General features: G+C 36.2%; 2 protein-coding genes across 3 annotated transcripts in view; one reads left to right on the top strand and one right to left on the bottom strand.

Annotated features, from left to right (window-relative positions):
* Positions 1–8,888, top strand: part of LOC123685628 — a 180,915-nt gene extending 172,027 nt beyond the window's left edge. Inside the window, exons 6-8 of the mRNA XM_045625377.1 lie at positions 6,123–6,297; positions 6,836–6,972; positions 7,929–8,888. Coding sequence (XP_045481333.1) covers positions 6,123–6,297; positions 6,836–6,972; positions 7,929–8,032 — 416 coding nt within the window. The 3' untranslated portion in view covers positions 8,033–8,888. The remainder of the gene's footprint in view (positions 1–6,122; positions 6,298–6,835; positions 6,973–7,928) is intronic.
* Positions 8,889–9,040: 152 nt separating this feature from the next.
* Positions 9,041–15,462, bottom strand: LOC123685626 (nestin). Of its 2 annotated transcripts, none has more exons than XM_045625371.1 (7): positions 15,308–15,462; positions 12,631–12,848; positions 12,528–12,578; positions 10,957–12,472; positions 10,542–10,906; positions 10,198–10,461; positions 9,041–9,984 (listed from the first exon to the last, which is right to left on the bottom strand). In XM_045625371.1, the coding sequence occupies exons 1-7, from the start codon at positions 15,378–15,380 to the stop codon at positions 9,595–9,597; spliced, it is 2,877 nt and encodes a 958-aa protein (XP_045481327.1). In that variant the 5' UTR covers positions 15,381–15,462; the 3' UTR covers positions 9,041–9,594. The 2 variants fall into 2 exon arrangements, with proteins under 2 accessions (XP_045481327.1, XP_045481329.1); XM_045625373.1 differs by having other exon boundaries at positions 12,649–12,848.
* Between the last annotated feature and the right edge of the window lie 295 nt (positions 15,463–15,757).

The raw sequence follows: 15,757 nt of genomic DNA, 5'->3' as shown, positions 1-15,757 counted from the left end.
ATTCGAAGGTGAAACTCGCCTGACAATTCCCTATATAAATCTGAAGTGACAGACATTTTGAACGATAAAAATATTTATATCTTCAATGGCTTCACGTAAAGATGAATTTTCTAATATTATGATAATGATATGAAAAGGATTTCAGCGTTACGAAATATCGTCAGACTAGTCACTCAAGATTTGAAATGGAGTCATTTTGAAAATCTGAGAAAAATTTAAATCTGAATATCACGACTAATAAACCAACTGACAAAGAAACTGCAACACCCAGATGGAGCTGTTTTGAATTCGAATTTTTTTTGGTAAAACAGAGATAGTAAAGCAAGGAGTAAATGATTGAATTTGGAGAAACAAATCGTGAAGGTTTTATCATGTAAACAATTTTGGCTACTTAAATATTGTAGTCGCCTTTAGCAAGGCTTTTAAATTTTACAACAAACCAGCTGTTCGAAGAGATCCAAAGTCGATGTTTGGTTGTTGTTAATATGCTTAGAGCACGTGTCGCGGAATGTATCGCCAGCTAAGTGAATTTGAAAGAAGTCAAATTATTGGTCTATGGGAGGCGGGGTTGTCATTTCGAAAAATCCTAACCGTACGAACAAAAATCCAACTACTGTTATGAGATGTTGTCGAGCGTGGTTTAGTAATGCCCAAAATCGAAGAAAAGTAGACACCGGACGTCGAAGGGGCACAAATGAAGTTCAAGATCGACGTCTAAGACTTGTGGCCATTAGAGACAGAGTAAGTTTAAACTTTTTCGAAGCGACCCATGTGAATCTTTTGCCATGGCCGCCCAGATCCCCCGATCTTTCGCACATTCTTGGAAATTTACCTTCGCGCCCACGGACTTTGGCGGCTTTTAGGCATGAGGTAGCTTGGGATACTATCCTTCAAGAAGAAATAGACCAACTTATTGCATCAATGCCGAGACGTGTTGGGGAGTGTATAGATAATCGCGGTGAACAAACACATTATTAAAAAAATCTAAACCCTTTGTTGTTTTCTCTGAATTTCAATCATTTACTCCTTGCTGTACTATCTAGGTTTCACCAAAAAAAATTTAAACAACTCCTTCTGGGTGTTGCACTTTCTTTGTCAGTTAGTTTATATTAAAAACCTAAACCAAATCGACTTCTTAATAAAAAAAAATCATTTTGTCTTTCAAGGAAAAAAGCAAATGAATAATAGTTTTCATTCTTCCAGATAAAGAAAAAAGCAAATTCAAAAACTGAATATATTGAAAAAACCACAATATTCTAGCACCTCATTAATTCATAATCATCAGATGTTAGGAATATACCTATAATTTTGAAGAAAGAGAATTCAACCTAGGATTGAACAAAATTCAGTCTCAATGACATTACCATTAAAACTTGATTGTTTTCAATGGTTGGTCATAGTATCACCCCTAAAGTAATTTTATTCGTAACATCTAATAACCCAGTTCGTTACTGAATATTTCAGGTTATTCCAACACTGTGGAAGATTAAGTTATTCTCAGTGCCCCATTTTATACCCCCATTGACATTTATAACTTTCCCGTACGTGCAAAATTTCATAAGGACCACTGATAGGGAAGGGATATAGCCTTTACCATCCTCTGTAACATCATTGAAATCAGCTTCACTGTTGCGTGGGTACGTAGTTCCTAAGGAAATGTCGAACCTATAAAAACAGACATCGTCTAAGATGATACCAGGTCGTTCCCATTGAATATTTCTGGAAGTTTAAGTGAACCCATTCAGAACTTCATAAAGGGACATTTCATTCTGACTTTACGGTAAATCTTTATTAACCCAATTAATTAAGATGGGAAGTTGGAGAACCTATCGTATTACTTCGAGAATGATGCAAATCTTCATAAATTACTCAACAAAATATCTGATTTTGTTATAAGCATAGAAGAATGTTTGCAATCCCGTAAACTGAAACTTAACATCGAAAAAGCAAGTATAACCTGCTTCAGAACCCATAACTCCACAAAAAATAAAGACTCAAAGATTGTTGGAGCAAACTTTAGTCTTCAGAAAAAAACATTAAATTGCCATTATTGAAAAATGATCTCATGTGAAATGAATGGAATAGTTTTCACAACCAAATCTCTCAAATAATTATTTTATTATTTAAAGGTTGGGAATAATATCAAAACAATAATTCAATCTTGCCTTCCTTTTCAAAGTATTTACATAGCGTGCTATAAGAACTTTTCCCCTCTTAAAGAAGATGGAGTTTCATCCACTAAATCTTTACATAACAATTCGAGGCCTGCAAATTGTTCCCAAATGATCGTCTGTTCGAAGCATTAAATACCTGAGTATCAATCTATTCGGGAATGCTCCTACATTCCATTATTTCACCTTTCGTCTCTTCCATCATTCAGTGCTGTTCTCAAGAAACATTATGCCGTCATAAAAAAGCAATTTTATATTTCTCCAAGCCATTTTTTTCGAATTGATCATTTCGGAAGAATATGAAGTTCAATTTTGTTTTAGCGTTTATATTATTGGCAAATGGAGCGGTTAATTTTTTTGTTTATTTGAAATTTCGTCATGAACGAAGAATTCAACTATACCTACGTTAGAAAAATTCTTCCTGCCTTGTTCGAATCCTGGTAACAATGCTGCTCAAGGGCGTTGGTATCTTTTCAATCGGAAAAAAATTTTATCAGGTTCCCAAACAGAGGGTTTTTCAGAGACAGATAAAATACGCCAATTTTCAACTATCATGTGGATCAGAACGAAAAAACCTCAGTGAAAGGAATTTCTTGGAAATTTCACATGTACTAACTGCCAAAAAGACTGCAACACCCAGAAGGAGATGTTTAAGTATAGCAAGGAGTAATTGACTGAAATTTGAAGAAAAAAACGAAAGCTTCACAATTTTTTTGTTCAATAAATTTGTTATGAATGTGTTTGTCCACCGCGATTATCTATACACTCCCCAACACGTCTCGGCATTGATGCAATAAGATGGTCTATTTCTTCTTGAGGGTTACTATCCCAAGCTACCTGTACTTCATGTCTCAGAGCCGCCAAAGTCCGTGGGGGCAGAGGTAAATTTCAAAGCCCTCTACCCATGATGACCCAAACATGCTCTATGGGCGAAAGATCAGGAGATCTGGGCGGCCATGGCAAAAGATTCACATGGGTCGCTTCGAAAAAGTTTAAACTTACTCTGTCTCTAATGGCCACAAGTCTTAGACGTCGATCTTGAACTTCATTTGTGCCCCTTCGACGTCCGGTGTCTACTTTTCTTCGATTTTGGGCATTACTAAACCACGCCCGACAACATCTCATAACAGTAGTTGGATTTTTGTTCGTACGGTTAGGATTTTTCGAAATGACAACCCCGCCTCCCATAGACCAATAATTCGACTTCTTTCAAATTCACTTAGCTGGCGATAAATTCCGCGACACGTGCTCTAAGCATTTTAACAACAACTAAACATCGACTTTGGATCTCCTCGAACAGATTGTTTGTTGTGAAGATTAAAAAACGACAACAATATTTTAGCAACATAACTTGTTCACATGAAAAAACCTTAAAATTTAAACAGCTCCTTCTGGGTGTTGCAGTTTCTTTGGCAGTTAGTATACTATGTTTTTGTAATAGAAGGTCATTCACGAAAAATTGATATATTTCGAGTTGTATGCAAACCTCAAATTTGTATTCAGCAATTCAGCATCCCCCAAAACCATATGTAATCGAAGTGTGAGCACAATTTGACTAGACTAAATGTGAATAGTAAGTTACAGCATACTTTCTATAAATTTTTGAGAATGGTTGTCTTCATCTCCATCTGAAAAAAATTGCGTGGAACGGATAACTTGCGAAAAAAAATGTTCGATTTATATCGAGAACAACAAAAAAAAAATAACAAACGTGAAAACGAATCGGGCCGTCTATTGAGTTAGAGGTTCCAGGTCATCCTATATAGGCAATTTTCGTTATTCGCCGTTTTCTTACATACGATTTATTTTCTGGGGGCAATTTCGAAAACATCGAAGCCGGAGAAAAGCGCTGAGACCGCTCGATGACGAAGATTGCCGCGTTCGATATTTACCGAAAAACATGATGCCATTACGGCCAGCTCCCAATTTGTGATCGTCGCCGTTTTAGCGTCAGAGCGGCTGACATGATGGATTTAATCATAAATCCATCATGTCAACCGGCACACGATCAATCCGGTATTGCAAAATATACGTTATGACTTCGACCGCGAACTTAATCGGTTTTTAGGTTATGATTGTTTTTCTTCGCGGCAATTATTTCCCGGTTGATTTTTAATATCCCTCCCGCAACCCAGATGTGTCAGCTACTGGAATCAGTAATGGATTAATCCCAAAAACCGAAATAAATTGCTTTATCTCGAAAGCATGATCTAATTTGGGATTGAGATTTGTTCGTTCAATTATTGCTATCAATGACAGCACGTGTCGTCAGCGAGAATTTATACTTGCCAGGTAATTAAAATTGCCAGGGGGTGACATGTCAGGCGTGTACGATAACCAATATTTTTGTGATATATAGTTCAATGAAGACTTCAAAGCATGTTCAATTACCTCTGAGTATAATCAAATACAAAGGGATGCCATTTCTATATCGGAAATTGATCTAGTTATTCTATTAAATACATAAATCTACAAAACATCAATACATTGATGTTTCCATAGGGTGAATATGTTTCGCAAACAATTACAATAAATCAACAGTAAAACACACCTTTGTTGAATGTTTCATTCTATAATTATAATAATAAGTGATCGATTGAATAATTTTAAGTATTCTTTCTGCTTTACGTCTTCTGGTACGTTGTTGTATTTCATTGGAGCCTGGTAGATCTGTGAATTTTTGGCTCTATTTGTTCTTATATTATCTAGATGGTGATTTTTTTCATCCTGTCAGGTAATTATGTACGTCTAATCTTTTTTCAAGTTCTGTGTTGAATTTGGGCAGTTTCCGTCGACTGTCGCGTTTCGACGACCAACCAATCACAATTCTAGCAATAGCGTAGCCCCACCCCGCTCCGCACTTGCTAGAATTGCGATTGGTTGGATAAAGTCGTCCAAACGCGGCGGTCGACAGATACTGTCCAAGGGAAACGTACCTTAACATCAGGGATTCACGGCTTGGCTTGATTTTCGAGCTACTTGAATTGAGTTTGACTTGATCAAGCTCAAGTCAAGTAGTAGTTTTTCCATCAAGTCAAGACAAGTATTTATTTATCAAGTACTTGAATCATATCAAGCTACTAGATTTTAGCAGTTTCATTGTGTAGTATCACATCAATAAAACAATGATGAAATGAGAAGGAACCTTGCCAAAAACACTTTTATTCATTAAACTTATTGTATGAAAGAACAGCAAATAAAAAAATTCAGTTTCTCAATATTGAGAAACCTCAAGGCTTTGTTAGATTTCAAAATTTTCAATCCAGGGTCTAAGACCCATGAGGCATCTTATAGATTTGTCGCCTAACCTATTAGGGGTTTTTGTAACTGTAAGAGCAGCTCTGGAAAATTTTCTTTCAACGGTAGCTCAAGATGCTGGCGTTGATAAAGAATCCTTGGCCATTTTGGCCAAGTTTGGAAAGATATTTCTGAAACTACCAAAATCTACCAATAGAATTCATAGAAATGTGAGAAAACTACTAATAAAGTGCCACTGGCGAATGCTTCAGTCTCTCGGTGCTCGAGGAATCTCCTTATGTAGTCTGAGCGCGCACGAGGTTACAGAAATATATGTCGTGCGACGTATGTATATCGAGCTCAAGTAATAGCAAGTAGCTTGATATCAAGTCAAGCAATAAATATCTGAAATCGAGTCAAGTCAAGCTGAAGTATGTAATTTTTCACGAGCTTGATTTTCAAGTCATGTAGTTGGTTAAAATGTCAAGCAAGCTACTTGGCTTGATGAATCCCTACTTAACATATCGTCAATCGCACCGCACTTTCAAGCATAGGCGACAATAAGTCTCAAAGATAGAATCATAGATCGCACTGGGTTCAAGTCTGCATCTCAGATCCTTGTTATCAACAAGACGTTGAAAAAAACGTAATTTTCAGCTACAGTTCAATTGCCGAGCTGTCCTTTGCTATGACCAGGAAATTTTGTTGTTTCAGCTCCAGAAGTTGTAATACTGGATGAATCGGGAAGAGAAGTAACAGAAAGATACTACAGGGCTGGAAGTAATCTGGAACTAATTTGCTCTGCTCAACAGCTACAGAATTCTACATCATCTTCCGAACCACCTCTATTGTGGAAGCATGACGATAGAATCCTCACCAAGGGAATAAGGTATGAAAGCAAACAATTCAGAGAAATAACGACTTTCTTAACTGAAAAATAAAGTAGTAACGCCACACGTGTGAATTTTAAAGGAAAAAGGCTGGAATTGAATATTATTTCTTCATGAAGATCATTCGAATAAATTAACTTTTATCTCTTCCTTTCTCTTGCTTCACTGAAATCAGTAAATAATTCAACACATTCGTGAACAGGTGGCTTATGCTCATTATTCTTTCTAAGTTTTCTGCTCTTCCAGATTCCATGTTCAAAATGTATACCTGATTTCTTTCCGAACTTGGCAGACGATGAATCAAAACTTTAATCAACCGTACGAATAGAAACGAATACGAAAATGTAAAAATAAATAAAATGTTATTAACAGCAATATTTCATTTTCCTAAAGAGATATGTTTCACAACTAACTGTTACTGACCTATTCCGCTATATGAACACAGGCGCTGAAATTTATGAACAACTTTCCACCTGAATATATAGATCGGAAGGAAAGGGAAGGTTTTAAATGTTTTCCACAATTTCTTTATTTCAGTTATAACGTATCTGCAGCTACGAATTCGGCAACTTCAACTTTGGTGATAGCTCCTTTGAAGAAACAGCACTCTGGTAACTACACTTGCGCAGTGGGAAACGCGGCTTTTTCCAACCTAGTTGTACATGTCTTGAATGGTAAGCATAAAACATGACGAATCCTTTAAATTTTTCTGGATTCTTCTTCAACTATTCAATTTTTCGCAACATTTTCGACTCATTATTAGAATTGAAATTTTTCGAATTATACAGAGGTCTCATATAAAATTCTAGTGGTCTCGGAGGTCAATAAACATATTGAGACCGGGGTAATCCAACAGATGCAATTCACAGGGGCTCAAATCTGGATAATGAGGCGGCTACTGAAGCTTCAAAAAGAACATCTAACCGAGGAACATAGCCTGAGGAAAAGTGCATCAATGACAGATTGAGTGCGCTATAGCTCTACCTTTCTGAAACATCTCTTGATGCTGGACATAAAACTTTCCACGTTATCGCAGTTCTGGTCTAAAATCACTGTTATGTTAACGACATCCTCTAAAGGCCTAAAAGTATAGCCTGAAGATGACTTTAGACTTGATAGCACACCATACTATGACTCTTGGTATGAAGGGACAATTGTTTAAGCTTTTCAGGGATGCCCCTTTACAAATTGCTTATAAACTCAATCTTTGGGAGAAAAGTGAGCTGCATCACTCAAATACCTTGAGGACCATTCTTAGCCAAACATTATCTTGAGGTCAGGAGATCCTTTTTTAGAGCCTGAGTAGAGTCATTTTTCTGCGCAGAATGAACTGCTTGATATCCTCTCACTCTAGCAATGTTTTCGGATATTCTGTCGGTAAAAATTGGAATTTTCTCTAATCTCTAATGAGTTACAACACCTATTGTTCTTAGTTTATGAATCCCAGAATAAAATTGATGAATATATGCTGTATAACAGCTTCATAAGGATCACTTTCAGTAAAAGTCGTGAGTTTTTGAAATTTGGGAGCTAGCCATGGCACACTCAATACACTTAAGAAACTCCCCAGTTTTTATTGGGAATGATTATTTTCATGTTGGGTTTTTAATTATCCGATCTTGCTTTGCAGGTGAACTACCAGCTGCTGTCCACTCTGGTGGTGCGGTGACAAGAATATTCTGCAGAGCATTTGTCATACTAGGAATCTCCTTGCTAACACTTGGCAGAAGGTGACCAAGATTCCTGACCTGAACCCAGTACTGGAAATACTAATCGACCCCAAAAAGTGGCGGATATCATCTTCTCTGTGTTGTTGAAACATTTCGAAAGAAAACATATACCAAACCAATATTTTTCGTCATAAGTTTGCTCTCGAAGTGCCAAAATTGTTGTATATTTCGGTAACACACCTTATTGTATACACGTTCTCACATACAATTCAATGTCTAAGATGTTTTGATGTCAATAATAAGATGAAATCGTCAATGGGTTTCAACTTAAACTTAATAATTATTTATCCGTCACTCATAAGTACCAACCATATCAGGCCAAGAACTACTAGTCTATTAGAATATAAAACTGAAAACTTGTTATATACATTGTACTTACTTACTCTCATATAAACATATATATTATATAGTTAAGTAGCTAGTTCATACGATTTGATGCCATAATTTCTGATTTCACAATGGTGTTTCTCATGGACCAGACACTTTTCCAAAGTGTATTAAAAGTGTATATTCGAATTTAGAACAGATACGCTTAGATAATATGCTGAATTGAATACATTTGTGCATGTCAAAGAGATAATAAAGAAAATGTTCAGAATTCACGATATTGGAGAGAGTGTTTTCATACTGAATAAATATCATTGAAGAATTCGATCAAATTTTGAATTTTTCGATGTATATAAAAGAAATGGAGATTGGAATGTAGCGTAAAGAAATATATACTTTTTTAAGGAGTTTTCTTCGACACGCTTATTGGAAGCTACTGAAGAACTGCTGTATTTTTCGGGATAAAATATACTATGAAGTGTTATATTCTTTTGTTGTGATAAATTATGAGGCAGTTATATAATAAAAATTTTGGAGAGTAATCTGTTTCTGTCATACCTTTCCAGATCCCTCTTCAATCAATATCTTTTGATATACAATACAAGATAACATCAGATGTGCACCACATTTTTTAATTTTCTCAACAGGATATTGAATTGCACATCGTGAAATAAAGTACAAGAAATAAAAATTAAGTATATTTTCCATCCACTTATTCATCAAGACTGACATGTGACCAAATATGTTGTTTGGTTTCTGAGTAAAACAAAAAAGTAAAAAAATAAAACCTGATAATGACTAGAATAATGCGTACAAACGATCAAATGTTGCTGATGGTTCAGAAGCTGATGAGAAAGAATTGTACATCTGGCGATTGAAAATTCCAAATAACCAGCTCAAAATTTGAAATCGATTTCGCCATAACACTCCGTTTGCAAAAAAGACATCATGATAAATGCGGTAGAAAACACAATGCAGGATACTATACATACACAAGCTTAATTGATAAAATTTATTATTTAATGTCCTTGGAAAGAGTCTGGTTGCCAATAATCAAGAGGCACTTTGTTCGTGAGAATTCTGGAAAACGTCATTAAAGAGCACCTGTAAGGAGAAGTTTCCTTTAATGTCATTAGAATGAACAAACGATTGATTTGGTTCCAGTTATATCTACAGTCTCTGTTCACCGCAGGCAACATCACCTACGTTTCCTGATTTATTTTATCTTGGAATTTTTTTTCAACTTCCTTGAGCTTGTTCTTGTTTACTATTCTCTGTAAGAGCAGCTTCAATCAGACGCTTATGCTTGCCTACCAGCTCTGGAAGATCATAGGCAATAGCTACATCTAACTTATTGATAGGACACCCCCTGAAATAAGTACAAGTTGCTGAAAGCTGTTGGAACTCGTACAGTGGGTTCAGTTTGAAGAAGTCTCTATAAACTTCAGGGTCAGGTAGATCATATCGTGATATATTCGTCAATGTTGAAAGACCTTCGTAGATGTGATAATCTTGAGGATGCTCAATGATAGCATCTGAAACGTGTTTCTTATTTCCAAATATCGATTTATGATTGTAGTATGTGGTGAGGTAACAGTCCACCATTTTTGCGTGGTTTCTTACACGTACCTGAAAAAGAAAAACATAAATATATTACTGATTGAAATTTCAGATATCAAGTAATTGAATTCATTCGAATTTCTTCAACAAAAACCTCCAAGTTATCAAAAATTTATGGAACTTCCGATAGCAAATTGCTTATTCACCTGGAGCAATATAGAAAGACTTGGAAATCTTGAATCTACAGTTGATGAGGGTGTATGCATGAAAAATTGTACTCACGGCAAATCTTCGTGCACTTGCTATCTTATTTTCGATTCTTCTGTCTACAGCAGACCTCAAATCTCGAAGGAAAGCCCTTTCTTGAGCTTGCAATAACCTAACAGGTGCCCAGTTCTCATAAGGTCTTGACCAAAGTGATGTCGTATACATAACTGGTGGTTGTGGGGATGACATAAGAGGTGAAATATTCCATATTAGTGCTCCCTGAACTCGCATCAGTTCTTCTGGCTTCACTTGGTCGGCTTTGTTCAAAATTATACGGGTCTGTAATATTTTTCACAATAAGCCACAATTCTTTGAGGTTTTTAATTGAATAAGAAATATTTTTATATTCAGAAACCCACCTGGTATTCTCTTCCTTTCAACTGATCCAGAATAGCTTCAGTTTCAGGTCCAATATCCAATTTGAATGGATCGTAAACCAGAAAAATTATATCAGCTCTATCAATAAACCATTGACAGGCGTCATTGAATGGGAAAACTCTGGAGATCTGCTTCCGTACTTCCAGAATTCCTGGAATTTCTACGATATTGACCTTTTCAAGCAGTTTGCTTTTGAGTTTGAGTCCACGCAGACGTTCTTCCAGACCTTGTCCAAACTTCTGCAATCCTGAGAAAGTATAATCAGCTGCAAGTTGTGTACCATCCAGTACTTCCTCATCTTCTCCATACATCAAAAGGTTGAAATATGCTGGTGATGGTTCAGCTCCTAAAAAAAAATGTTAAAGGATTTGCTAAACCAGTTTTATCTATTCTAACCTGTTCTTAGTGCGGTGTCGTTGTATTCCACGTTCAGCAGATAATTGATGATTGAAGATTTTCCCCCACTCCACGGACCCATAAAAAGGATCAGGGGCTTGGAGAATATTTCTGCGTCACCATAATGTCTGTTGCTGAGGTCTCTGTATTTGTAAAGGGTCTCTAGTGGTTTGATAGCATTTTCATACAATCTCTTCAATTCTCTGAGTGTGATTTCAGACACTCGATCTATGATTTCCTCGGATTTTGTTGCTTCTTTATCCAATTTCAAAAGTTGCTCTACATGGCCTCTCGATCGGAGATCTTCAGGGATTTCCATTCCATTTATTAGTTCTTCTTCAGGTGCATCTTCAGTACTATCGCCTTCCTTGCTGGATCCATCTTCTTTGGCTTCAACACTTCCTTCTGCATCTTTTTCAGTTGATTCTGATTTGATATTTGATTCCGCTGATTCTACTTTTTCGTCTCTTTCACTGTCGTTTGTTTCTGATTTTTCATTATCTTCATCAGATTTTGTAACCTCTTCAGTTTCAGTTGAGTTACTAGCATTTCCTTCTTTATTTTCTACAGATTCTGCACTTTCTTGTTCCACTTTTTGGGCGTCTTGTTCTTCTGATTTTGCTTCAGAATCTTCATTAGGTTCAGTGGAATTATTTTGAGTATCTTCTGTAGTTTCATTAGCTTCTTCTGCTTGTTCCTTTGAAGGTTGTTCATCGGATTCATCAACATCTCTTTTTTCTCTGATTGATTCTACAGCATCTTCACTCTTTTGATCTTCATCTTGTTGTTCTAAAGATTCGTTGCTCTTTCCATCTTCAACTTCAGTAGGAGTGAGTGGTTTGTCCTCATCTTTTTCACTGGATGAGCTATCTTTGTCTTCATCCTCATTCTTTACTTCTTTTCCATCCTCAGGAGTTTCTATCGATTTTTCAGTTTCTTCATTGGATTCAGTGGAGACCTCGTTGATCGTATCAGAATCAGTGCGAATTTCATCTGATGGGGTATCCCTATCTTCTTCCGTCTCATTCGATTCAGTTCTTTCGTCAATCTCATTGGATTTCTGTGCTTCATCGACTGTTTGAGCTTCTTCTGCTGAAACTTCCTTACTTACGTCTTCTTTCAACTGTTCTTTGACTTCTTCTGTTTCTTCGACGGATGCTTCTTTAGAAGATTCGACTGGGGTCGACTGCTCAACTATAGGTGCCTCCTGATTTTCTACAGAAGTTTCTTCTGAAATTTCGCTTGGAGGTGCTTCTAATTGCGCCTGTTCAACAGATGCGGAATCTTCTTCAGTTTCTTTAGATTCATTCGTTGGTGGGATCTCTACCTCTTCTCCATCTGGTGGGAGCTCTGTTGACGATTTATCCTCAGTTTCCTCTGATTCTCTACTTTGAGTTTCAGTTGTGTCTTTTTGTGCTTCTTCGGTTGATGTTTCCACACTTGCAGTATCTACCACTTCTTCAACATCATTCTCAGCTTCTGATTCAGTACTATCATCAGTCTTAGCTTCTGTGATCTGAAAGTAATCGAAGGCTGATTAAACTTGGACGAATTAGCTTGATATTACTCACTTCTGCTTGGTCTTCTTGGTCTTCTGTTGTAGCTTCTGTATCTGTAGATTCCTGAAAAATCAATGTTCAGTCGAGAAGTCGAAAAAGCGTTTGAAGAACTCACTTGAGTGTCGATATCTACCTCAGAAGTTTCCTGACTTCGTTGTTCGTCGCTTTGCTTTTCGTCAATGCTCAGATTATCTAAACTAGAAGCTTCTTCATTGCTTTGGCCTACGTCAGCGTCTCCACCTCCAACATGTTCAAGTTCACGGAGTGCTTTTTCAATGTATGGCCGGCATTCAGATTCGGAGGGTCCTTCAATCTCGACCTCACCTTGCACACCTATTGAAAAAATTCAATTTAGTGATTGATGTACACTCACACCTCTTGGGTTATTAATGATTGTTAATGTTTAATGTTTCTTATCACAATTCTCGGGGATCTCTGTGAGATCTTTCAAAAGCTTAGAGATTCATTTCGGGAAACCGGTTATTGTTGCTCTGTTAATATTTTACAAAACATCGTTAGAAGGTCACTCGTAACCAGAAAATTTCCTTTTTGGCCCTGGGCTCGTACTCGTGACCTTCAGCTTAGAGTATGCTTAGAATGTTGTTTCAGTACTGGACACATTAATTTCACTAAAAGAGCTATATTTTTTTTCGATCAATAGTGTCATGAAATTCTTCTGTGAATATGACTGGATTCATTGAATCTGCGCAATACTAGACTATTATTCCAGTCGAATTCAAAGGTATGTCCATTTGGAACTATTTCCATTTTATGTTTCCTCGATTGTAAACAAACAGGTCGTTCAAAATTCTCATATCGGTATAATTCAATATATTCAAGCCGATAGAATGCAATAAAATTGCACATAATTCAAACCTCGGTTTATACTCTGCTCTTAAATTCTCTTTTCATAACACTTGGATATCGCATACTGCTTCTGGTGGGGCCAATTTTCTATAAATTTGCGTTTAGTTCTTGGATATGGCAGACTTTTTCCTATCCTCACAACAAGCTACGAGTTACAATAAAAATCCTCGGACTGACTATTTTTTTGTTGGTTCATGTTCCAAATTCAACGTATACATGCACCAAGCACTCTATATAATTCAACGAATTAAATATTACAAACTGAATTACTGATCCATTCGGCTGTAACTTTCTAATATGTAGAAGCAAAGCTATATCTGTGTGGGGATCCAAAGTTGATGTTAAATGGGCAAGTTGCAGATCATTAGAAGTATTATATCAGAATTCACAATGTGTGAATTAATTTTTGACACTGCCTTAATATTTTCGACTTGAGATTTGGAATTAGTTCAGTTCAAGAAATCAATCTTTGCAACTGTTTAAGAAAAAATATTTCAGCGCCAATAGGAAATTCCACTTGATTCTGGATTTGCATTGACCTCCACGTGTTGCTTCAATTCAAAAGTTACAGTGTTGAATATAGTTACTAGGTCGGTCATTGCAAAAAAATTCAAACTGAGGTAACCAGGTAGCGGTTTAGAATCAGATCAATGAAATTTATAAATTGTTCTTGTTGTGACTTCAGACGGTTCTAAATATGTATACGAGACTAGGAAAGCTGTTGGCGCACTGCCTATATCGTCATTAAATGAAGCTCCTTCTACATTTAGATCGACGATTCAAATAAGAAAAAACCTTGTTATGCTCACATATCAAGGAATTTGTCAATTATTGATGACCTTCCAATGAAAAATCCATGACATCATGGAAGCAACGAAGGCACAACCAGAAACTAGATCTCCAATCAATTTTGAATATCATTCAATATTTTTCGCTCAAAAATTCTTTTTATTGGCGAATTAATTGAAAACTCTTGAGCGGGACAGAATATAAGTTTAAATGCTACATAAATTATTCATTTATCGTGCAAGTGTAATTGTTTGTTTATGATTCAATTACTTGTATGAAATAAGTAATTATAGTAATAGCTTTTCAACAATCGCTGTTCGCATTAAATTCACATTTGCGAAAGTTATTAATCATAATTGCTTTAATTCCAATCTTACTCTTGTCACTTCATCATCGAAGTTATTCCTATAAAACATTGTATTGAGTACAACAAATTGGATGAGATAAAGATTGAATCAGCTGATATTCACTATCCGTTTCAATTCAAAACGAAAGAAGAACTATTTTAGACAATAATGTGAAAATGAAGTCAATTTTGGAGAGTTTGTAAACTCCAGAAGCTCTAAAGCAGAATAGCAATTTGTATGATGGTCAACACTGAAGTACATGACTTCTTAGTATATAAGACGAAAAATACCTAAAGGAGAATTTATTAGTTTTAAATCTTGTGAAACACTAACGTCTTGAATGGTTTTCTTTCAGAGTTTCATTTGAATATTTTCTTCTGGAAAATATTATCAAGGATTTCCTGATTTCCAGAATGGTATTACCATTTCTGAGTTCTCGTGAATGCAGTAAGTGTTATCGAATTGCGAGGTATATTTAGTTTTATTCAAAAGGGTTGAAACTGTTACTTGGGCATTTATATTTGGATGATTACACGTAATATTAGTTGGTATGTTATTTATGGAAAAAGCCTAAATATAGAACAGTTCAAACATGAAATAGAATATAGAAAGAATAAATGGAATTGTAGTGAAAGATTATATTTCGACTGAATAATGTCATAACTACTCACATTATATAATTAAGAGTAACCTGAAACTAGTTGTGAAACGATAGAATACGTGAAAAAAAAAATTTCACTCGTACACGTGTTTGACGATTAAAGCACTATAAAAAAAATGTGGACATACCCTGCAAGGTCCCGGCGAGAAGAATGACCCCAAGGAGTGTTAAGAGCCATGAGGACCTCCTACAGACCTCCATGACTTTCGGCACCACTCTCGTCACATGAATATCTCGCACTGACTAGTAGGTATAACACCACATAAAATGGGAGCTTTCTTTAGGAGCCTATTGAAATGTTGCCAAAAATATCTAAAAATTTTTCGGCTCATTCCTATGCATCTATTATGCATTTTCATGTTATAACTTATTCCACAAACGTACAGAGGGCGTTCAACATGTGCTTCCAGCCAGGCAGTTGTTCCACAAGTCATCTAGGAGTGAAACCCTCGTTTCTATACAAGGTGTTACAGAGGAAGTTTTCCAGAAACCAGGAAAGCATCATTAATCTTTAACAGCCAGATTAGTGGCCAAGATTTGCCTTCTTGGATACTACCAGTGGCGGCTCGTTGGGGATG

Source organism: Harmonia axyridis, chromosome X (genome assembly GCF_914767665.1).
Source record: "Harmonia axyridis chromosome X, icHarAxyr1.1, whole genome shotgun sequence".
NCBI classification, from domain to species: Eukaryota; Metazoa; Arthropoda; class Insecta; order Coleoptera; family Coccinellidae; genus Harmonia; species Harmonia axyridis.
The sequence above is the reverse complement of the archived record's forward strand: the minus strand, read 5'-3'. Positions and strand labels throughout refer to the sequence as shown.